Genomic DNA, 23,568 nt, shown 5'->3' on the forward strand with positions numbered 1-23,568 from the left:
GCCCTACACTAAGTGCTTTACAAATCTTATCTAATTTGATTCTCACAACAACCCTGGGAGGTAGGCACTCTTATTATCCTCATTTTACAGATGAGAAAATTAAGGTAGATATTGGTTAAGCAATGTGCCCCAGGTCACACAGCCAACAAGTCATCCAATCTTTTCTTTTTTTCATCCCATCTTTTCTTTTCTTTTCTTTCTTTCTTTCTTTTTTTTTGGTGAGGCAGTAGGGGTTAAGTGACTTGCCCAGGGTCACACAGCTAGTAAGTGTCATGTGTCTGAGGTCAGATTTGAACTCAGGTCCTCCTGACTCCAAGGCTAGATCTCTATCCACTGTGCCACCTAGCTGCCCCATCCCATCTTTTCTTGAAGACCTTCAGCAAGGGGAAACCATTCCCTCCCAAAGCAGCCCATCCCACCTTTGGATAACTGATTATCAGGAAAATGTTCCTAACATCAAGCCTAAATAACAGCTAGCATTTATATGGCGCCCTAAGATTTGCAAAGTACTTCACATAGGTTATTTCATTTGATCTTCATAACAATCCTTTGAGGCAGCTGTTATTATTATCCCCATTTTACAGATAAGGAAACTGAAATTGAGAGAGTGATAAGCCTAAGGCCACCCAGCTAATGTGTCTGAGATAGGATCTCAACTCAGGTCTTCCTGATTCTAAGCCCAGGGGTCTTTCCATTGCACCTCCTGGCTGTCCCTTTGCAACTTGCACCCATTTTCTTTGGCTCTGGCCCCTGGCAAGGTCATGGGGTTTTGAGTTGAAAGACACCTTAGTGGTCATCTACGTTGACCCATTGCTATATATGAGTCAACAAGTCTAGTGGTCACAGAGAGCATTCCCCTAGATTGGGGCATCCTTCTTGCGCACCCCTCATTCATCCTGGCTAGGACACAAGACTGGGTGGTTCTTCAGGGGCAGGACCGCTCCTTTTTTCCTATTTTCCCAGTGAGCAAGTATTCAAAAGTTTCCAATCCCTAGTCCAGGAAAAGCCATCAATAATCAGTCAGCAATCCATGAATTGTTGCTAATAGGGTACTAGGCTGGGCATTGATGAGCCAGTGACAAAAACATTATCAGTCAATGAATTCTTATTAAGCATCTAATCAGTCAATCAGAGAACCTTTCTTAAATGCTTATTATGTGCCAGGAGCAGGGCTGAGTGCTGGAGATATACAGAAAGGCAAAAACAGACCCTGCCCTCAGGGAGCTCACAATCTAATAGAGAAGATAATATGTAAACAACTACATACAAACAAGATGTATACAGTGTAAATGGAAGGTGGTCTCAGAAAAAGTACTTCAGTGGGAGGGATCTAGAAAGTCCTTCCTGCAGAAGCTGCCTGGGATTTCAGCTCAGTTTTTTTTGTTGTTGTTTTTTGTTTTTAAAGGCAATCAGGGGTAAGTGGCTTGCCCAGGGTCACACAACTAGTAAGTATCTGAGGCCAGATTTGAACTCAGGTCCTCCTGACTCTAGGGCCAGTGGTCTATAGCTGCCCTCTTATCTCAGTCTGAAAGGAAGCCAGGAGGCAGAGATGAGGAGGAAGAGCATCACAGGCGTGGGAGGAGAGCCAGGGAAATGGTGCAGAGAAAGGACAGAGTAGTGTATGCAAGAAAGATGGTGACCTGGATCTTAGAGTACACAGAGGGGAATAAAGTGTAAGAAGACTGGAAATGGAGGAGGAGACAAGTTGTTAAAAGCCAAATACGATTTTTTAAAATTTACTCCTGGGGGTGATAGGGAGCCCCTGCAGTTTATTGAGTCGAGGAGTGATGTGGTCAGACCTGGGCCTAAGAAAGATGATTCTTATGCCTCCATACGGCTGGCGATACAAAAATAAAAATGAACATCCCCACCCCTAACAAGCACAGTGCATTCTGCTGGTCATTCATGACCTCAGCTCTGAGCAATGCTCACAGGCTCATACAGTGACTTCAGCCTGGTGCTGACTGGACAGCCAACAGTCCCAGATATTACATATATGTATATATATACACACATACATATACGTATGTATTATAGATGCAATATATTACATATATACAATAAATGTACAAACACATATATATGCATATAAACACATATATACATATACATATATAATTCTATTAAACATATACAGTCTGAGTCTTATTCTGGGCCAACATGGCAGCAGCACCATCCTGTCCTTAAATGTTAGGGACCAAAGGTACCTTGAAAGGTCATCTCATCCATCCCCTTTCTCCCATGTGAGAGGCAGCAAGGTGTGGTAGAAAGAATAATGGATTTTTGAATAGAGGTGCTTCCTTAGACTTCAGTCTCTGTGAGTGGGTGATCTTGGACAGGTCATTTAACTTCCGTGGGCCTCTATTTCCCCTTCTGTCAAATGAGGAGACTGATCTAGATAACTTCTAAGGTCCTTTTGTACTCTAGGTGAGGGTTTCTGAACCTAGGGTCCATGTATCCCTGGGGAGTCTTTGGATAGATTTCAAAGTCTGTGACCTTGGATGTGAAAAAAATTATATATTTATTTCCACTAAACTATGGTTTCCTTGTAGTCCTATGTATTTTATTTTTTGCATTTAAAAACATTTTTCTGAGGTCTCCATAGGCTTTACCAGCTGCTGCTAGAGGACTCCCTGAGCCTAGGACTTAATGCCTCAGAGATGGACCAAACTGAGTGTTATGTAAGGTCAGAGGGAACAGTCCTTACTGATTGAGGGGTCAAGAAAGGCTTCCTCAAGAAGGTGGCAACAGACAGGCAGCTAGGTGGAACAGTGGATAGAGCACCAGCCCTGGATTCAGGAGGCCCTGAGTTCAAATCCCGCCTCAGACACAAAACACTTACTAACTGTGTGACCCTGAGCAGTCGCTTAACCCCATTGCCTAGCCAAAAAAAAAAGTGGTAATAGATTTGAGCACTGAAGAATGGAAGGAAATCCAACAAGAGAGGGAGGAAATGTATTCCAAGCACAAGAGACGGTGTGGGTAATGGCTAAGAGGTGGTAGAATACAGGGCGTGGATGGAAAATAATGGGAGTCCAGTTTGGCTGGCATGTACAGTGCATGGCAAGGTATGATGTGAGATAAGGCTGAAGAGTCAAGGTGGTACCAGGTGATGAAAGTACTTCGCTGCTAGCCTTCTACTAAAAGTTGACATCTTCCGAGTCACGTCAACCAGCCATCCTACTTACTGATGATTTGGAAGTTTGCCAAAAAACACACTCCCTTGGGCCAGGATAAAACTCAACATGCCAGGCATCAGATGCCAATTTCCTGGTGTCTGCCCTGTGCCCAGTGATTGGCCCTTAGATCAACCAGCTATGGGTCAGAGGGACAAGAGGAGGCATTCAGCAGGGCCTTCTGTTTCCTTTATCAGATCCCCTCCCTTAGGTGGGTAGAATGGAAAGCTCTCTAACAAAGGTGCCAGAGCAGGGAGTGGAGCAATATTGAGGCAAGTCTGGTTTCTGAAGTTTGGTGGCATCTAATATTATGCCACCATCAGGGCTAGGCCAGCTTACCCAGATACCTCTGCTTTTCCCCTCAAATGCTCTTTGAAGAAATCCTGCCTTGTTCCCGATACTCAGTACTACTCATCATCCCATGCCTAACATAGTGCCTTATCACCCTAAAATACCCTGTCCCTTCTGCTCTCAACCTAGTGAAATACCTCCAGAGACCCTCCTCTGTTATGCTAGCACAGGCTTTTAAGACACTGACAGGTAACTGGGCCCAGGGCCAGGGAAGAATGGGAATTGAGTTTCTTTCCTGGTGGGCACCCACTGCCAAAGTGACTTACACTCAGAGCATTTCCCCTCCTCCCAGTTCTCTCTATGGAAGGGGCTCATCGCTTTCCCCTAGATCCCTGTGCCAGCCACCCCACCCTGTGGCCCAGAGCTCTCATCCCTATTTCTCAAGGAACCAGGGTCTCTTGATCTACAGGAATGAGAACCAGGAAGTATCTAGAGTAATAACTATGATTTGGTGACTTTCCCTAAAAAGGGATTTGGGGCCTTCCTCACCTCTCAACCTAGACTGTATTGCAACAGCTTCTTAATTCCTATTTCTATCTCCAGTCTCACCTCTTTCAACCCTTTCTGCGCATGGCTACAAAGTATTGTAACTAATGTATATGTCTGACCATACCGCTCCTTTGCTCATTCAATGAGGTTCATCTAATCCATTGCCCTTATTTTACAGCTAAGGAAACTGAGGCCTGGTGAAGTGACTTGCCCAGACTCACACAGGTAGTTAGTGGTAGAGACATTATTACAACCCAGACCCTCTGACTCCAAATCTAGGCTTATTTCCGTGGGATTATTCAACCTTTAAGCAAACTTATAGGTCAAGTCTATGTCTCCCCTCCTTTTATACTTTAGGGATGTTGAATCACTTGAGAAGTTTCAAGATAACTGGGGGAACTCAGAGGACAGAGAGGGAAATTCTGGCAGACGGGAACAAAGAAAACTTCATGGGGAAGGAGGTTGATGAACTCAGTTTACACAGAACTGATATTTATATCCAGGCTTTCTGACTCTTAATACAATATTACATCCCAAGCCCTTGGGTGGGCGATCAAGCCCTCCACTGTCTAACTCGAGTCTTATGTTAAGCAATCTACATGTAAGCCAAATAGCCCTTCTCACAGTTGGCCCAAGCATTTGGTCACACCATTCCCCTGATCTGGAATGCTCTTCCCATCATCTCTCTCTAGTTCTGTTCCTACTCATCCTCAAAGTTCAGATCAGGAGCTTCCTCCCCTAGAAAACCCTCTTTCATTCCCTCAGCCAGAATTTTTCTTTCCTTTCTCTGAATTCCCCAGCTATTATGAAACCACTCAAATGGTGCCCAACACATTTCGCCTCAAAGAATTTACCTGCTCATAAGTTTAACGGAATCGAAAGGAGGCTGGTCTTGGAGTCTAAAGGCCTAGATATGAGTTTGGCTATGCCACTAGTAGGGGCAGCTAGGTGGTACAATGCATAGAATACTGGATAGAGTCAGGAAGATCTGAGTTCAAGTCCACTTCAGACACTTCCCAACTGTGTGACCCTGGACAAGTCACTTAAGCCCTATTTGCCTCAGTTGCTCATCTGTAAAATAAGGATGCACTGGAGAAGGAAATGGCAAACCACTCCACGATCTATGCCAAGAAAACCCCACGGACAAGACTATGGGGTCACGAAGAGTTGAACACACTGAGTGACTGACCAATAACAGCCAATATCTGTGAGACCCTTGCCCTCTCTGGCCCTCAGTTTCCTTGTCTGTAAAATGAGATGGACTGGCCAGGCATGGTGGTACATGCCTATAATTCCTGCTATTGGGTGGATCACTTGAGCTTCAGAGCTCTGAGCTGCAGTAACAGAGGCCAGACTGAGTCTGGCACCAATATGCAGACCCCGTGGGAGTGGGGAGCTACTAGGCAGCCTAAAGAGGGATGAACTGATCCATTCTGGAAACAAAAAAATCAAAGCTTCCATGCTGATAAGCAGTGGGATCAAGCCCATGAATGACCACTGTACTTCCTGCCTGGGGAAAACTCAGAAACTGAGCCTTTAAAATTTTTAAAAATTTATATAATAAACATAATATTTATTTATAAATATTTTATATTTATTATATATTTATGCTCATATATAGATGTATATCTTTATTATATATTTATAAATAATGTAAATTATTTATAAATATATAATAAATTCAAAAATTTAAAATTAAAAAAAAATGAAGAGAATTGGACTAAATGATTTCTATTCCATAAGTTATTTTAGAATAAAGAGAAAGATTTACTCCACCTCAGACATCCTGTGTTCTAAGGTCACTCTCAGCAAGGGCCTTGGGGACCAAATTCACTGACTATGGCTCAGATAAAAGTCAGTTCAGTTATTTCAGTCCTGTCTGACTCATCGTGACCCCATTTGGGGTTTTCTTGGCAAAGATACTGGAGTAGTGTGCCAACTCTTTTTGCTGATGAGGAAACTGAGGCAAACAGGGTTAAGGGACTTGCCCAGGGTCACACAGCTAGTAAGTGTCTGAAACCGGATTCGAACTCAAGGAGATGAGTCTTTCTGACTCCAAGTCCAACATGCTATGCACCATGGCGCCCCCAGCTGCCTCAGTTGAAGGTATTATGAAGTAATAATAACAATAATACAGCATTATGGTATTGTAGACTGTCCATTGCATTTGGAGTCAGAAGACCTGGGTTCCAACTTGACCTGGGTCACTTACTAGTTCCATGAGTATAGTGAGTCACTCCCCCATTAAAGCCTCAGTTTCTTCCTGTCTTAATTGATGGAGTTGGACCAAGCCAACTCTAAGGTCCCCGCCCAGTTCTGCATCTGTGACCGTAGGATCCCGGCATAGGATGCCATGAAGCCAGGCGCATGCCCTGCACAGGGTGTAGCCTGAGGAACAGGGAGGTGGCCCACAACCCTACGCACAGCACACACCTGGCAGAGCCCTGCTCCCAGCATAGTGGGCAGAGGCTGAGCCCAGGGAGCAAAAGAAACCATTTTCAAACAAATCTCCATTTTACCTTCTCTAAGGGGAAAGAGAAGGAAAATGCCAAGCAGTGAATAATCCAAAACTCCGAATAATGCAAAAAAGATCAAGCATCCCTGACACAGATCATTTTTAATTAAATAAAAAAAGACAGAAAACAGGGATCATTTTCAAACCACAAAACTACAGATGATTTTTAGTCAGATAATAATACCAACCAGTGGATAAGCATGGGAGGGTTTTAAAAACCCAGATCTTGTGTGTATGAATGTGTGCGTGTGTGTGTGCATGAAATATGTAACATCAGGAAGGGTCTTGACTGGAATCTACCTCAGTTTTAAAGATTTGATTCTATAAAGAATAATAATTATTATTATTATCATTACTATTATTATTACAATTACTATTATTATTAACATTTCCATGGAGAGGTGATGGGTAGTAATGGGGAGAGAACTGGCGTCAGGATTACAGAGACCTGGGCTCAAGTCCTGTTTCTGATACATCCTGCCTATATGATTGTGGACAAGCTCTCAGTGCCCCTGGCAAGCATCTGAGACTATAAATATATGAGTATATAATTTGTATAAATGTAAATTGCTGACTTATTTTGCTAGATGGAGTTGCCCAATGGAAATTCAATATACCAACTATTCTCAAAGTGTGGTCTTAGGAGAGGCCTTTTCAGTGGACCCTTTCAGAGTAAATGGAAATAGCAATTGTTTCTGTTTAGGCTAGAAACCCTGAAAGTCTTTCCCTCCCAGATTGTTTTTTTTTTGTAACTATTAGAGGCCATTTTTAACTAATAGAGGCCATTTTTTTTTAACTAAGAGAGGCCATTTAACTAATAGAGGACATTATCTGCCTCATTTCTTACCTAGCCTTAATCACTGAATGGGTGTTGCCTCCGTCAAACTGAGACATGTTAAAGACATCTTAAAGAGGCCAGGGTCTTCCATTGCATCTGGAGCCATCTCCAGTCTTCCTGATGAATATCTGGCCACTGGACCCACATGGCTCTGGAGGAGAAAGCGAGGCTGGTGACTTTGCACAGCCCTCCCTCACTGTAATCCAATTCACTTGCATGTCATGGCATCACCTTCCTGATGTCATGGTCCTCTTCAAGAATGAAGAATGAACAATAATCAGGCGGTCAACTAGGTCAAAACTGTTTTCATAATAATATTAAGATTTTAAAATTTCCAACATGATACATATCTTCAGATATAATCTACACAAGCAAAAGCTCTTTGGAGGAGGGTCCTCAATAATATTGAAGAATGTAAAGGGGTCCTGAGGCCAAGGCATTTGAAGACCATTCTCTATACCAATGAAGTCACAGGTCTATACTAGACCAAACTTACAATTCCATAAAGTTTTTTAGGTTTACAACCCACAATGTAACTCTGTTGAGGTAGGTAAGTGACATAAATTATATTATTCCCATTTTACAGATGAGGAAATTAAGGCAATTCAGAGAAGAGGTTTGCTCAGTGTCCCCCAACTAATTAATCAGTGCCAACCACCTATCCAGACTCAGGTTTCTTAAGACTGAATACATGGCTCTATATATTATGCCACACTACCTAGAAAAACACTGTGGATGTACATGTGTATACATGTATGTATGTGTGTATGTGTTTATGTGTGTTGTATACATGTGTTTGTATGTGTATATTATATGTGCATATATATCTATGTGAATGTATGTGTTTATATCTCTATGTGTGTATTGTGTGTATAGTGTATATATGTATGTGTGCATTTGTGTATATTTATATGTGTATGTATGTGTAGTGTGTATGTATTGTGTATATGTATATGTGTTCATGTGTGTGTATTATGTATCTCTGTGTATCTGTGTTTGTGTATATATACATGTGTGGGTGTTTAAACAGATATTAATCTCTAATTGAGCTTGGCTCCAGAATCTATGAACCTGAATTTTCAATCCTAGATCACACATCTGTTATAAAACAGTAGCCACCCACCAGTCAGATAGCAGGACTTTCTAGAAGGCTGCTAAAGATTACCAAAAAACCCCCAAAACAAAAAAACTCACGGTTAAGAGACATGAATAGATTTAATTATCAGATCATGAGATTTAATGTTCAAAAGGACCTTAGAACACAGGATGTCAGAGCTGGGAGGGCCCTTAGAACACAGAATATTGGAGCTGAGAGGGCCCTTAGAACCCAGAATGGCAGAGCTGGAAGGGCCCTTAGAACACAGGCAGTCAGACCTGGCAGAGGCCTTAGAACACAGAAGGTCAGACCTGGGAGAGGCCTTAGAACACAGAATGTAGAGCTGAAAGGCCCTTAGAACATTGGATGTCAGAGCTGAGAGGGCCCTTAGAGCCCAGGAGGTCAGAGCTGAGAGGGCCGTGAGACTACAGTGTCATAACTGGAAATCTCCACTTGCTTCACTAAGGAAGAAACAATATGATTGGGAGAGTCCGCTGGTCATTTGGGGGTCCCTCTTTAGTTCCTTCACCAACTCTCTGGTCACATCCCTCTATTGCTCAGGCACCAGCTGACTTGAGGCAGAGGCTGCCAGCCACCTCCACCCCCAGAGACAAGCTTATTTTTCACTGAAACCACAAAGAAGGACGAAAGACATGTGACCCCAAGGAGTTCCCTTTCTCTGGTGACCATGTGACATCTCACAATATGAGAGGCAGCTACTGGGGCTGACTAGGTCTGTATGCCTGGCACTGGGATCGAAGCGATGGAGGCCAAGAGGCAGGGACCACCTCCTTGGTTACTGATCTCTCTCTGTCTATCTCTCCCTCCTCTCATTCCCTTTTCCTTCTCTCTGTCTCTGTCTCTGTCTTTGTCTCTGTCTCTCTCTTTCTCTTACACTCTCTGTCTCTCTCCTCCTATCCCCTTTTCCTCCTCTCTCTGTCTGTCTCTCTCTCTTTCTCTGTCAGCTCTAAGGTTAGATTATAACTCTCCCCCAAGCAAAACTCAAAAATTGTTTTTAATGCTGCTGGTCTTAGTTTGAGGCTAAGACCTCCTGAGATCGATGGAACTGGAAATGTTTAGCCTGAGAAAGACTTGGGGTGAGGTGAGTTGGAGGAAGGGTCATACAATAGCTGTCTTCAATAGCTGAAGACCTGTCACGGAGGAGGAATCATGCTTGTTCCATTTGGCCTCAGAGGGCAGAGCCAGGAGCATAGGGTAGAAGTTCTAAAGAGTCCAATCAGCGTAAATTCTTAACCATTAGAATTAGAGCTGACCCAGAGTGGAATCGACCGCCTCCAATTGGAGGTGGTGAGATCCCCATCATTGGAGGTCTCAAGCTGGCCTAGATGGCCCCTAAGGTCCCTTACAACTCATTTCATGATTCTGTGAATTTGCTGTGTTGCCTTAATCCAGTCCTTTCCCCCTCTCTGAACTTTAAGGAAAGCAATGAATGGATTGAGCTATGGTGCCCAAGGCCCCTTCCAACTCTGACATTTTGCCTTCTCTGGGTATGTTCTGCTTCCATGATGCAGGCTCTGCCTGTGTTTAAAGGCAGCTCTTCTGGCCACAGAGGAGGTGGAATCCCTTATCAGGACATCAGAGCTTGGGGCACAGGGAGCTCTGCAGGTTCCATAAAGCTCATGTGGCCAAGCTGTCACAGCTCTGTGGAATGTGCTCTGGAGACTAGGATTAAAGGGAGGGTCCCTCCCCCTCCCCCTTCTCCTTCCCCTGCCCTTCCCTCAACTCTCTTCTTTCTACATAACAAACTTGTACACCTCATGCCCTGTCATTCCTCAGGAGCCTAGAACTAGAGAGACTGAGACAGAGGCAGAGAGAGAAAAGAAAAAAGCAGAGAGAGGAAAGAGGAGGGAGAAGAGAGGGAAGGAGAGGAGAATAAAAAGAAAAGGAAAGAGAGGAAAGAGGAGTGAGGGGAGAGAGAGAGAGAGAGAGAGAGAGAGAGAGAGAGAGAGAGAGAGAGAGAGAGAGAGAGGAGAGAGAGAGAGAGATATGGAGAGAATAGAGACAGGAGGGAAGGGGGGAAGAGGATGGGGAGCAGGGAGGGAGGGGATGGGAGGAGGAGGGATCGGGGAGAGAGAGAGATTATTTCATAAGCTTCTTAGTTCAGTTGCCCTCTCCCTTAAGAGGACCTCTCTCCAGTTATCGCCATCTCCAGGGGACCAGGAAAAGGAAGGGGAAGGGACCAGAAGGGAGTGTTTCCTAGGCCGGTGTTCAGGTGGAGCACCTCCAGGGTAGTTCAGGGAGCCAGCACTGGGGCTGAACTCCTCAGGATGGGGATTTCAAAGCTTTGCTAGAAATTGAGTCTCTCCTCCTCCCCTTTTCCAGCCCTCCTCCCAGCTTGTGAACCCCTTCTCTCCATAGCACTTAATTATACCCTGTATAGAGCATAGAACGCCAGAAGAGGAGAAGATTGTAGAAATCATCTGTTCCAAATTCCTCATTTTACCCAGGGTCTAACTGAGTCCCCCAGAAAAAAGGAATGATTTGGCCAGTGTCAGAAGGGGAGAAGTTGGAATTCAAACCAAATCCCCCTCTCTCTCCTATACCCTTCCCCTCTTGTCTCTGTGTCTATTTCTTTTCCCCTCTTCTCCATCCTCTCTCTTTCTCTCTCTCCATCTTCCTTTCTTTCTTTTTCTCTCTCCTTCCCTCTTCTTCTCCTTCTTCTTCTTCTTCTTCTTCTTCTTCTTCTTCTTCTTCTTCTTCTTCTTCTTCTTCTTCTTCTCCCTCTTCTTCTCCTCTTCCTTCTCACTCTTCTTCTCCTTCTTCTCCTCCTTCTCCTCCTCCTCCTTCTTCTCTTCCTTCTCCTCCTTCTCCTCCTTCTTCTCCTTCTTCTCCTCTCTCTCTCTCTCTCTCATTCAAACCCAGGTTTTCTAATTCCAAATCTCACCCTCTTTTCCATCTTTTGCTTCCAGCACCAGGCCTAGCACACTGTTGGGCACACATTAGCTTTCACTCAGCAAAGGCTCAGGATTAAGTGCTAAATGTCTCTGCCTGATGAACATGTAACACTAGAGCTACCTGAAGATCCTTGAGGCAGGGGCAGGATGACATTCCTCAGCCCCAAAACACCAAGATTGCTACTTACATCAAGAACGCTCAGGGGCCTGAGCTTGTGGCCCAAAGCCCCTCAGCCCCACATTCTGAAAAGCTCTTTGCTCCTTCTCCTGGGAAGGTCTAGGGGTCCAGGAAGAGGAAGAGGGAGAAGAGCAGGAGGGGCAGGAATAAGGGTGCAAAAGGAAAAAGAATCCAGGAGAGGAGAGTTTGACTGAGAGACAGGCTAATTCTTAGTATTTTAGAGTAGAAAGAAACCTTAGAGATCATTCAGGTCCAAACTCTTCATTTTACAGATGAGGAAATTGAGTCCCAGAGAGGGAAAGTGACTCAAGAAACACCACAGCTTAGTGCACAGAGTGCAGAAAGGATCTGGCCTTTGACAGTTGGCAGGATATCCAACCTCTCTTTCATCTGTAAAATGGGGATAATAATAGCACCCACCTCACAGGATTGTAGTGAGGGTCAAATGAGATCATGTGTGTGAGGATCTTTGTAAACTTTAGATAAATATGCATATAAATTGTATATATTTATATAAACTGGGATAAAGTATATAAATTTATACAAATTGGAGTAAAATTATATAAATTGGGATAAGAACTGTACATGTGATTTCATAGGTATGGGGAATTCTTAGATGAAGAATTTCCCTCTACCAATATAACTTTTCTGCAACATAGCATCAGAGATTTGGCCAGAGCCCTGGGAGGTTAAATTACTTGGCCAGAGTCACACAGTCAGAAATGTCAGAAGCAGGTCCTGAACCCAGAACTTTCTGCTTCTGAGCTAGCAACTGTCCCTGCATACTAGATAATAAATATGAGATATTATTATTGACTAAGATAACACAGGCAGTAAGTAAGCAAGTTGGGATTCAAGCCCAAGTCCCTTGACTCCAAATTTGATTTCCCAGATGCCATATTGTATACAAATGACTACAAACACATCTATTTCCTCAGCTTCTCCCTGCCAGAAAGGTCCCTGTGTGGAGTAGATGCAAGATAATACAAGAGCAGAAGACTGCAGCTGTGGGTTGGGGGGTGGCAGAGGAGGGCCTGGTAAAGGCCTCCTGCAGAAGGTGACTCTTAGAGGAAGCCAAAGAAAGGGGAAAAAGGGAGAGCATTCTGGGCATGGAGAACATATAACCAATACAAAACATAGAAAAAAGAGATGGAATGTCATGTTCAGGCAATTATGGCAAATAAGCCAGTGTGGCTGGATGCTAGAGGATGTGGGAAGGAAGTAGGAGCTAGCTGCCACTCAAGCCTTCAGTATCGAGGGCACCTTTGTGATCATCCAGTCCAAGCCGTTCATTTTATAGATGAGAAAACTGAGGGTCCCAGAGAGGAAGTGACTTGCTCAAGGTCACAGGCCCTCTGGCCCCAAACCCAGCACAATTTCTACTGTACTAGTAGAATGTTTTCATTTCTTCCCAGGCTGATCTCTTGACTCTTTGGACTTTCTCTACTGTGCCCAAACCAAGTTCTTTCATCTCCCTTCCCTCTCTACCTTTTTAGCTTCAGTTTATATGTCCCCCCCCCCCATAGATTGTGAGCTCCTTGAGGAGAGGAACTGTCTCTCTTTCTGCTTATATTTGTATCCCCATCCCTTAGAAAAAGTCCATGCACACGTAAGCACTTAATAAATGCTTATGAATTTGATATTGGCTTGCACTACAGGAATCCATAGTACAGTGGAAAGACAACCAGCTAGGGAAAGTTGCTTGCCCTCCCCAAAAGAGAGGCACAGAAAGATCCAGAATGGGGAAAAGGAAGAAGCAATGATAAAATCCTTGATAACCCCAACACATCCATCCTGGTCTAATGTAGAGAGTCAGGAAACTTGGATCCTAGTTTTAGCAGACTTGTGTAAGTGGCAATAGTTTCTTCTGTCTGCCCTCTCCTCAAACCTTTTGTGAAAGGCACATGAAGAAGGAGAGAGGGCATAGAAAATGGCACCAACAAATATGGCACCGGTGAAAAAAAGAATCCATTTCCCAGAGCGCCGGGAATACACCATGCAGGGGATACCAAGAGAAAGGAGGAACCCCAGGGTATGTAAGGAACTACACACAACACAGACTAGATACCTGAAGAGAGATCTGTGCATCCAAAGGGAGCCATATGTAATAAGGCAGGAGCCAGGAGGAGACTCAGAGGGAGCAAGGAGAAGGAATTTCCTCCTGAGAAAGAGCAATTGCTGAGTTATTATTGAGGAAACTTCAAAGACTGAAACCAGTCTGTGTGAGCCTAGAAGCCATTTTTCAGAGGAATGAGGGCTATAGGTTACATATAATGTCCTAAAAGTCTTCCAAGTTTTGACATTCTGTGTTCTAAGGCCCCTCCCAGCTCTGGCATTTCATGTTCTAAGGGCCCTTTTAGCTGACACTGGATTACTCTTTAATTTTATCATCTAAACAAAGCTGTACCACTTTCTTGAGACCAGTTATAAGCCACAGAAAGGTAGAGAGTTGTCTGTCCCTATTAAAAACAACACAGGAGTGTTTGTCTTTGAGGAGAGGGAGCTTAGACACAGGCCTCCAAGTCCTAATGCATGTAACAGCTATGTCAGTCAATAAATATTTATTAAGCACCTACTATGTGTAATTACTGGGGATACAAAAAAAAGAGACAAAAGACAGTCCCTGCCTTCAAGGAGCTTATAATCAAATGGGGGAGACAACATGCAAACAAATATATACAAATAAACTATAGATAGGAAATAATTAAGAGAAGAAAGAAACAAGAATTAGGAAGGGTTGGGAAGGGCTTCCTGCAGAAGATGGGGTTTTAGCTGTGATTTAAAGAAAGCCAGGGAAGCCTGGAAGCTGAGATGAGGGGGAGCATTCCAGGCATAGGGGACTGCCAGAGAGAATGCCTAGAGTCAGGAGATAAGAGTGTTTTATTCATGGAATAGACAGGAGGTCAGTGTCACTAGATCAAAGAGTAGGTATCTTAGAGTAAACTGTAAGAAGATTGGAAAGGTAGGAGAGGACTAGATTATGATGGGCTTTGAATGCCAAACAGAGCATTTTATATGAGATCCTAGAGGCCATAGGTAGCCATTATAGATTATTGAGGGTGGGGCAAGAGAGTAAAGAGAGGGGGATGACATAGTCAGACCTGAACTTTAGGAAAATCACTTTGATGGCTGAATGGAGGATGGTTTGGAGTGGGTAGAGACTTGAGGCAAGCAGATACCACCACCCCTCAGCAGCTATCATATAAATCCAGGTGTAAGGTGATGAGGGGGTGGTGGCAGTGTCAGGGGAGGGAAGCCTGTGTATTTGTAAGAGATGAAATGGACAAGAGAGGCTGGGAGGTGAAATGGACAAGAGGGGCTGCAGAGGTGAAATGGACAAGAGGGGCTGCAGAGGTGAAATGGACAAGAGGGGCTGCAGAGGTGAAATGGACAAGAGAGGCTGGGAGGTGAAATGGACAAGAGGGGCTGCAGAGGTGATATGGACAAGAGATACTTCTGAGGTGAAATAGACAAGACAGGCTGAAAGGTGAAATAGTCAAGAGATGCTGGGAGGTGAAATAGACAAGAGAGCCTCCAGAGGGAAATGGACAAGAGGGGCTGCAGAGATGAAATGGACAAGAGGGGCTGCAGAGATGAAATTGATAGGCCTTGTCAACGGCTTTTATATGGGGGCTGAGAGAGAGGTAGGAGTCCCAGATGACTCCTAGTTGGGGAGCCTGTGGGACTGAGAGGATGATATCCTCTACAGTAATAGGTAAGGTAGGAGGTGAGGAAGGTTTAAGGGGAAGAAAAATTAATTCTGTTTTGGACACCATCATGGATCATGGATTTAAAGTTGAAAGGCACCACTGGAGCTGTCTAGATCAACCCCTCATTTTATAGATGAGGAAACTGAGGCTCACAGAAGTGAAGCAATTTACCCAAGGTCAAAGGAGTAATAAGCACCATAGGGTTATAGACTAAATGTCCTCTATGGTTCCTTCCAGCTTTAAATCTATGATCCTGTAAATAGACAGTACCCTAAAAGGTTTGGAAGGGTCATTATAAAGAATGAGATAATGATTTGATAAGGGTAAAGCACAGGGATTGATGAGAAGTAGTGAGAGCGCAGCTAAGACAATGTACTTTGAATGTCTAATAGGTGGCCAGTTGGGATCCCCAATGATGGTCATCTTTTCTCTTGACCCAACTATAGAAGACCAGAAAAAGATGGACTGTATATGTATCATGAAGTATAGACTCTGCTAGAGACTTATGAGACCAATGCTGGGGGCAAAGGGAAACCAGCTTTTGAGGTTTTGGGGTTTTTCCCCAACTGGGTGAGGTGGGGAAAGAACAGCAGGATCCTGGCCCTTTGGGGAAAGATTTGGACACCCTATAAGACACTAAGGAAAAAAGGAGATGAAAGAGAATGGTTATATTAAAGTAGGAGAACCTGGGAGATGGAGAAGAAGACCTAGAAGGGACAAGGAGGGAGGCAGCTAAGAAGGAAGAAAAACCTAAGAAGGTGGGTCAGTCAACAAGGCAGCAGAGGGCAAAGGCTAAAGGTAAAAATGGGTGATATTAGAATATGGAAGGAACATCCAAGATGGAGACCTGAGGACCAAGTAGTTAGAGTTTCAGGGAAAAGGAATGCCATTGTCAGGCAGTAAGCAGAACAGGTCGGAAAGAAGCCAACATAAAGGAGAAAGAGCCCAGTGACAGGAAGTGCCTCTCCAAAAGTTAGGAAATGGAGGAGTGGGGAGGTGGCAAGACAATTCAATTCCCTTCCCTTCCCACAGGATTGTACTACATGATCTCTGAAGTCCCCCCCAGTTCTGACGTTCTATGTTCCAAAGCCCCATCTAAGGACCTTCTAACTCTGACATTCTCTGTTCTAAGGGACCTCCTGGTTCTAACACTCTGTATTGGAAGGATCCTCCTAGCTCTGACATTCTATATTTTAAGGCCCCTTCCATCTCTAATATTTTATGTTCTAAGTTCCATTCTAGCTCATATTCATAGTCTAGAATATATTCTATGTGCTAAGTTTCTCTAAATGTTATTTGTAAGGAGAGAGACAGAGACAGAGACAGAAACAGAGAAAGAGAGAGAGAGAGAGAGAGAGAGAGAGAGAGAGAGAGAGAGAGAGAGATATCTATTTTGGGAATGGCTAAACAAATTGTGGTACCTGAATGTCATAGAATATTACTTCACTATAAAAAATGAATATGAAGAATTTAGGGAAGACTTGTAGGAACGGGATACAAAATGAAATAAGCAAAACTTGGGGAACATTTAAATGATGCCCACAAGGATGTAAAAGAAAACAACCGGGAAGGCTCCAGAAGCTTGATCAAGATGAGGAGGCGAGGTGTGCCTCCAGCCTCCCAGCAGACACAGACGACCAATACAAGTGCAAGACCGAGGCGTACACTGTCAGACAAGGTCAATGTGTTGACTTTATTATACTTCTTTGTCCAACAGAGGCTTCTAGTGGGAGTCTGGGGAGAGTCATTAGGAAGTGATCGTGATTTTTTTACAAAGATCATCAATAAAGCATCGACCAAAAGGGGAGGAGGGAGGGGAAACCAGGAGAGGAAGAACGGGGACTCAAGAGATGAGGCCAGCCAAGAAGTTTAGAGCTCCTCCGTCTTCTTTGGTTTTGTTAATTAACACTCATTAACCTCCTCCACCCCACAGAGTTCTGACTCTGAGCCTTTGGGCGGCCAGTTAGACCGAGATTGGCTGGACTGCATTGTTTGGGGCTTTGTTCAGTCTCAGGTTCTCTCTTTATTGCCATGACAAGGCTGGGGAGCTTGGCCAAGGTCCATGCCCTCCAGGCCTTTGGGCAGGGAAGAAGGAAGGCCTTGGCAGGAGGGGGAACCCGGCAAGCTGGAATCGTCTCAAATGAATCAGGGGTCATGAGGTGGCTTCTTTGACCCATCTCCCATCTGAAACTGCTTCACCAACTTGCTAGGGCTCCTTTTAGACACCTTGGGGTAAAGGAGACATAGGGGGAGGGGAGATATTTTGCTGCCTCATGCTACGTCTAAGGAGGGTCAAACTGGGAAGCTGTCCCTTTAAGAAGAAGATACTCTAGGTTCGAGCCATCAAACAATTAGCCACCGAAACACAAATATTTCTCCAAACCAAGTCCCATTGGTGCCTTCGGGGTAATTAATCACTTCTCATGAGGTCAACCCCATGACACCCCATTAACTCTCTCCATGAGTCTGGGAGGTTGGCAAAGTCAGATGACTGGCAAGTGGTGTCCCCAGGGGCCATACCACCCCCTCATGAACCTGGCCAGTCAGCAGCAGCAGTTAGCCCCCAGGGCTGCTGAGGAACACTCGCCAAGCCTGGGGGATGCCAAGGTCCTTGCCTCTAAGACACGCCTCCCAAGTGAGAGAAAGAGCTTCTGGCGAGAAGAACCAGCCCAGCTGCTGCCTCTGGCCAGCATGGCCCCCTCAGCCAGCATGGCCAATTGGGGAAAGGATGAGATTTACTGTCAGGGCACATGAGGCAGAATTCCCAGCTCTGCTACCTACTAATTGTATCCCCTTAGATAAGTTGTTTTACACTTCTGGGCCTCAGTTTCCTCCTTTGTAAAATAAAAGGCTAGACTAGATGATTCCTTCCACAGAAGGTCATTCCATGCTCTCCTTCTACCACCCAGATCATTGTTCACTGCCCTCCCTACTAGGAAGTTCTTCCTTGAGTCTAACCTCGATTTCTCTAGTTTAGAGATAGGAGACAGCTGTCACGGCTTTTCTGATGATGATTTTTCTCTTCCCAGGCCTCCCCAACCAGGGCTGTAAAAGGAGTCATTACCAAGACCCAGACATTCATGGGATCACTAGACTTATAACTTGAAGGAGGCCATCTAGTTCCACTGTCTCCTTTTAGAGGTGAGGACAAAGAAGCCCAGCAACAATAAGAAACTTGCTGACAGGCTTGGGAACCTGTGCCTGCGGCTCAAATCCCAGCTGCCCTTCCACTGAGCACTCTGAACCCCCTCCCTCCCAAATCAACCAACCATAGAGCCAGACCGGGCCAAGAGCAGCCGGGCCCTCTCTCTCCACCACCATTTCTGAATCCTAGTTCTGAAGTGTGCCTTCCAGTACTTGGAGATCCCAAAAGAGCCTGCCCAAGAACATCTCCCCCTTTCCTCTTACAGGTATAGAAAGGAGGCGCAGGAGTGCCAGACACAGGATCCTACCAAGAGAAGCAACGTGGAGTGACAGAGGGGAAGGAGTGACAGACCTGGAGTCAGAAAGACTTGGATTCATATCCTGTCTTAGACACTAGCTGTGTGACCCTGGCCAAGTCACTTATACATCTCATGCCTCAGCTTCTTTATCTGTATAATGGGGACATCCCCTCCTTTACAGGGGAGGTGGGAAGCTCAAATGGGATCACGTCTGTCAGGTGCTTTGCAAACATTTCCAAGGGCCACCTCAATGTAAACCTCGATAATCATTTCAGAGGTTTGGGTTCAAGCTCATATCCTGTGGGTATTCCTGGTGCAGGGGACGGCTGCTTTCCAGAAGGAGGGGGACATAGCTGAGGGTGCCTTGTGGCTTCCAAAGGTCCCCAGCCTCTGGCATAGAAACAGCAGGAGGAAATGGCAAGCAATGAGAGTACTGGCTCTCATTGCTCTAAGGCGGTAAAGCTGACGAAGCACTCTTCTTAGGCAACTGAGGCCAGCCGGGCAATCGCATAGATGGGATCATAGAGGCCCTAAGAGACAAGGTGACATAGGGTGGGATTCCAGGCCAGACCTTCCTGACTGCAACTCCAAGGTGCTTTCCACCACACCAGTCGTGGGAGGCCACTACCTTTGGGACGTTGGGACCTTTTCTTCTCCTTCATCTATCATCCATTCCTACCCCAGGGGGATGCTAGTTGCCTTAAGACTGAACTTTATGAACGATACCATTTCCCTTTGTTTCCCTCCCACTTCAGAGCTAGAAGGTGCCTTAGAAGTCACTTAGTGGGGCAGCTAGGTGGTCACTTACTAGCTGTGTGACCCTGGGCAAGTCACTTAACCCCAATTGCCTAAAAGAAAAAAGTCACTTAGTCCAACCCCCTGATTTTACAGATGAGGGAACTGAGGCACAGATTGGCCCAGGGTAACATGGGTAATAAGGGGCAGAGCTGAGACGTGAACTCTGAATTCAGCCCTCTTTCCACTATACAACATTGATTCTTGTCAAGGGGTCTTAGAGCTCTCATGGACTTGGGGCTTTCCTTGTACAGATGAGGAAACTGAGGCACAGAGAACATAAAATGAATTGCCAAAGGTTATACAAGTACTGAGTGGCAGAACCAAGTTTTGAACCTAGGTCCTCTGCCTCCAAACCCAACACCATTTTCTTTATACCAAAGAGGAAGAAAGCTGATGAGGCAGAAACAATGATTTCTAGTCTCATCCAGTCTCAGAATCAAAAGGATTGTCAGAGGTATTCTAAGCCAACCTTTGACCCAACACATCCAGGATGCCCTCTATGGCTTCCCTAGCAAGGGCCACCTACCTCCAGGAGATAAGAAGAGCTAAATGTCTGCAAGATACTGTCCTCGCAGCAACTCACTGTAGTAGATAGTGTATTATTCTTCCCATTTCACAGATGAGAAAACTGAGGCTCAGCACAGTGGAGGGGTTTGCCCATAGTTTCACAACTAGCAAGTCTGCCTTGAACTCAAATCCTCTCACTTCAGATCTGCATCTAAATTTGTGGAGGAACTTAGAAAAAGTTCACATCAGGTGGGTCTTGGACTAGCTATGGGGTCATGAGAGTTCCTGGAAAAGCCAGATTGTGACTCAATGACAATGTGCTCACTCCTCACCCCCAAAATTCAAAGCCTTTACACTGAGGCAGGGCAGACCCAGGTAATGTTCTCCAGAAACAGACAGGGCTAGGTTCCTTTGTCAGGCCAATCTTCCTCACTCTGGACCCACCTGACCCACAAAGTAACGATCTATCTATCACCAGCACCACCAATCACCCCTGAGGTTCTGGTGTGGCAAAGAACCAGAGAGTCCTCGATAATCAGAACTGGAGGGGTACTCAGAATACAGAGTTTCAGAGATGGAAGTGGTCCTTAGAACATAGAATGTCAGAAGTGGATGAACTTAGAACACAGAATGTCAGAACTGGAAGGGACCTTAGAACACACAGGATGTCAGGGCTAGAAGGGACCTTAGAACACAGGATGTTAGATTGAGAAAGGACATTAGGATACAATGTCAGAGCTGGGAGGGTCTTTAGAACACAGAATGTTAGAGCTGGGAGGGGTCTTAGAACACAGGATATCTGAGCTAGGAGGGTCTGCAGAAGAGAGAATGTCAGAGCTAGAAGTCACCTTAGAACACAGACTGTCCGAGCTGGGAGGATCTTTAGAACACAATGTCAAAGCTGTTGGGGGTAGGGTAGAAACCATCTAGTCCAATCTCCTCCCAAAGAAGAGAAATAACTTTCAAGAATTGAACCCAGCTGGTCGACGGCAGAACTGAAACAAGATCTTAGTCTGCCAAAGGGAGAGCCTGAACCAGAGACCGAGAAAGCTCAGGTTTATCCAAGTGCTAAAAGACAGGGATCTGATGGCTTCTTCTACCCACGTCGTCCTTCCTCGCCCATGAATTCCCAATCACTTTAGCTCCCAACAAGCTTCTTATCTCAAGCCCCTGGAAGCTTGGACTTTGGCGAGGGAGCCATGCAGGATCCCCTCCCTCCCAAGCTCCCAGTCCCCTGCCTGTGGTCCATCCAATGACGTTCCTAGTTTTGGACTCCCCACACACACACAGCCCTACCCCAAGCCATGCTCTTCAGTTTATTTTCCTGAGGTGAGATTCCCTGTCTGAAACAGCTTTACTGCCTCCCTGTCTGTCCTGTCAAAACAGCTCTTTGGCAGCAATCCGGTAACGTTCCCAAGACTTCCCCCCCCCAGAGCCTGGTGCAGACCCTCACCCACACCCGCAATTCCTGGAAGGCAAAGAGCCATATGAGATGAAAAGAAACAGGCTCGGAAATTCCAGGCTCTTACCCGTAGACATCTAGTGAGGCGTCAGTACCCACCACGCAGACGGCGTGGGTGGGCTTCTGCAGGGACAGCCGGATTGCTCTCTGCTGGGCCATGCCGACAAGCCTCAGCACAGAAGGGAGTGGGTGCCTCCCCCCTCCGGAGCCAGCCCCCAGTCCTCCAGGCTCCGGCACGTGAGGCACACTGAACACAAAAGGAATGGGAGAGCAGGAGCAAAGATTGATGGGTTACCCTCCTCCACCTGCCTTTTAATTTTGCCCTGTGACCTCATTAGCTACAGCCCTTGTCCCCACCTCCTGGCTCCATGCCCAAGGCTCCATTATTAGGTCCTAAGATGCTGTCGGTCTAACAGCTGAGAGACAGTCAGGTGGAGAAGCTGCTTTAAGGAGCTGGGGGGCCCATGGCTTAGGAGGGCTATTGGACCCAGGGTAGGCAGAAAGATGGGGTGCACAGGTCTTTGGGACCTCCCACTGAGGAAAGACTGCAGGTATGAGGAAAGGGGAATCACATAGGTTTCATACCTGGGAGGGACCTCACAGTTCGTCTCTCCAAGCCCTTCATTTTACATCTAGAGAGACTGAGGCTGGGGAAGGATCAATGACTGACCTATCTTCATGTGGTTTTAATAAGGAGATTTGAACTCAGCTCCTCTGACACTAGAAACAGTGCTCTTCCTGCTACACCTGCTGCCTATGGAAACCTCAATGGCATACCAGCTCCTGCTGGGACTATTCCACACACACCCCTCCCCAACACCCTGCCCACACACACCACCAGGCTGGCCCTCCGGCTTAGAGCCGGGGGCTGGGCATGCCTGGGGCCATCACACCAGCAGTCTTGATGCTCCCTTGGTGGATGCTGGGGATGAGGGCCTCAGATCTTCTTTCATCAATCAATCCCTGGGAAGGACCACAGAGGACTCTGGTAAAAGACGTTGGGAAAAGGAGATGAGGAAATGACAGAAAGAACCCAATTCTCTTGTTATTCCCTGGCCCCCCAATCAGCCAACTATTAAGAAACTATTAAGCATTGCCTATATATAGATATATATTCCTATAAGTACTGAGTCCTAGAGACACAAAAAAAGACAAAAAGTTTGCTCCTTGCCCTCAATGGGCTTACTTTCCAATGGGAGGAAATACTCCAATAACCACATACATAGGGGATACAGAGAGTAAATAGAAGGCAATCTCAAAGCACTGTACGTTGACGGGGGAGCTGGCTGCAAGGACGAGAAAAAGGCCTCCTGCAGAAGGTGGGATTTGAGCTGAGCGTTTAAGGAAGCCCAGAGGCAAGAGCAGCTTTATACTCAGAAAATTCTGCACCTGCCAGGTACCTTGGGCTGCTAAAAGCTCAGTTTGTTCTTCCTTGCCCGCAGACAGCTTCCAGTCTGAAGGTAGAGAAGACATAGTCCTTGCCCTTAGGGAGCATCTGCTTTGAGGAGGCACCACAGTCCTGTCCTCTGGGATCTCTCCAGGGGAAGCTGCAGCATCGAGGCCACATGTGGCCTTCTAGGTCCTCAGGTACTCCCTTTAGACCGAGTCCAAGTTTTACAGAACAAATCCTTTTATTAAGGGTGTTTGTTCTATAAAGTTTGGATTCATCCAAAGGGCTGAACTTGAGGACCTAGAGGGCCACGTGTGGCCTCGGGGCTACAGGTTCACTACCCTTGGAGAGTGCCTTCCCTCTGTTAATCATCTCCTATTTATCCCAGATACAGCTTGCTCTGTATATATTTGTATGTCCTCTTCCCCATTCTTTGAGGTCAGGGACTGTCTTTTGCCTTTTTCTTTTTATCTCTAGCACTTAACACAGTGCCTTAATAATAGCAGGGGCTTAATAAATATTGATTGATGAATATACCTGATCACCTATACTTATCTCCCCTCACCCCCCAAAAAAAGTCAAAATTAAAATTTACATATAAAAAAAGGAAGACGCTACTTTATTATTCCTACTTTCTAGATGAAGAAACTGAGGCAGACAGAGGTAAAGTGACTTGACCAGGGTCACATAGCTAGTAAGT

The 23,568-nt window shown here is 45.5% G+C and overlaps 1 protein-coding gene across 1 annotated transcript in view; it reads right to left on the reverse strand.

Moving 5' to 3' along the window:
• LOC110198390 (protein-arginine deiminase type-1-like) overlaps window positions 1–21,772 on the reverse strand; it is a 57,107-nt gene extending 35,335 nt beyond the window's left edge. The window contains exon 1 of the mRNA XM_020972644.2: window positions 21,546–21,772. Within this exon, the coding sequence (XP_020828303.1) occupies window positions 21,546–21,637 (92 nt within the window). The 5' untranslated portion in view covers window positions 21,638–21,772. The remainder of the gene's footprint in view (window positions 1–21,545) is intronic.
• Window positions 21,773–23,568: the final 1,796 nt, after the last annotated feature.

Source organism: Phascolarctos cinereus, unplaced genomic scaffold, assembly GCF_003287225.1.
Source record: "Phascolarctos cinereus isolate Bilbo 61053 unplaced genomic scaffold, phaCin_HiC Scaffold_726;HRSCAF=1367, whole genome shotgun sequence".
Taxonomy (NCBI): domain Eukaryota; kingdom Metazoa; phylum Chordata; class Mammalia; order Diprotodontia; family Phascolarctidae; genus Phascolarctos; species Phascolarctos cinereus.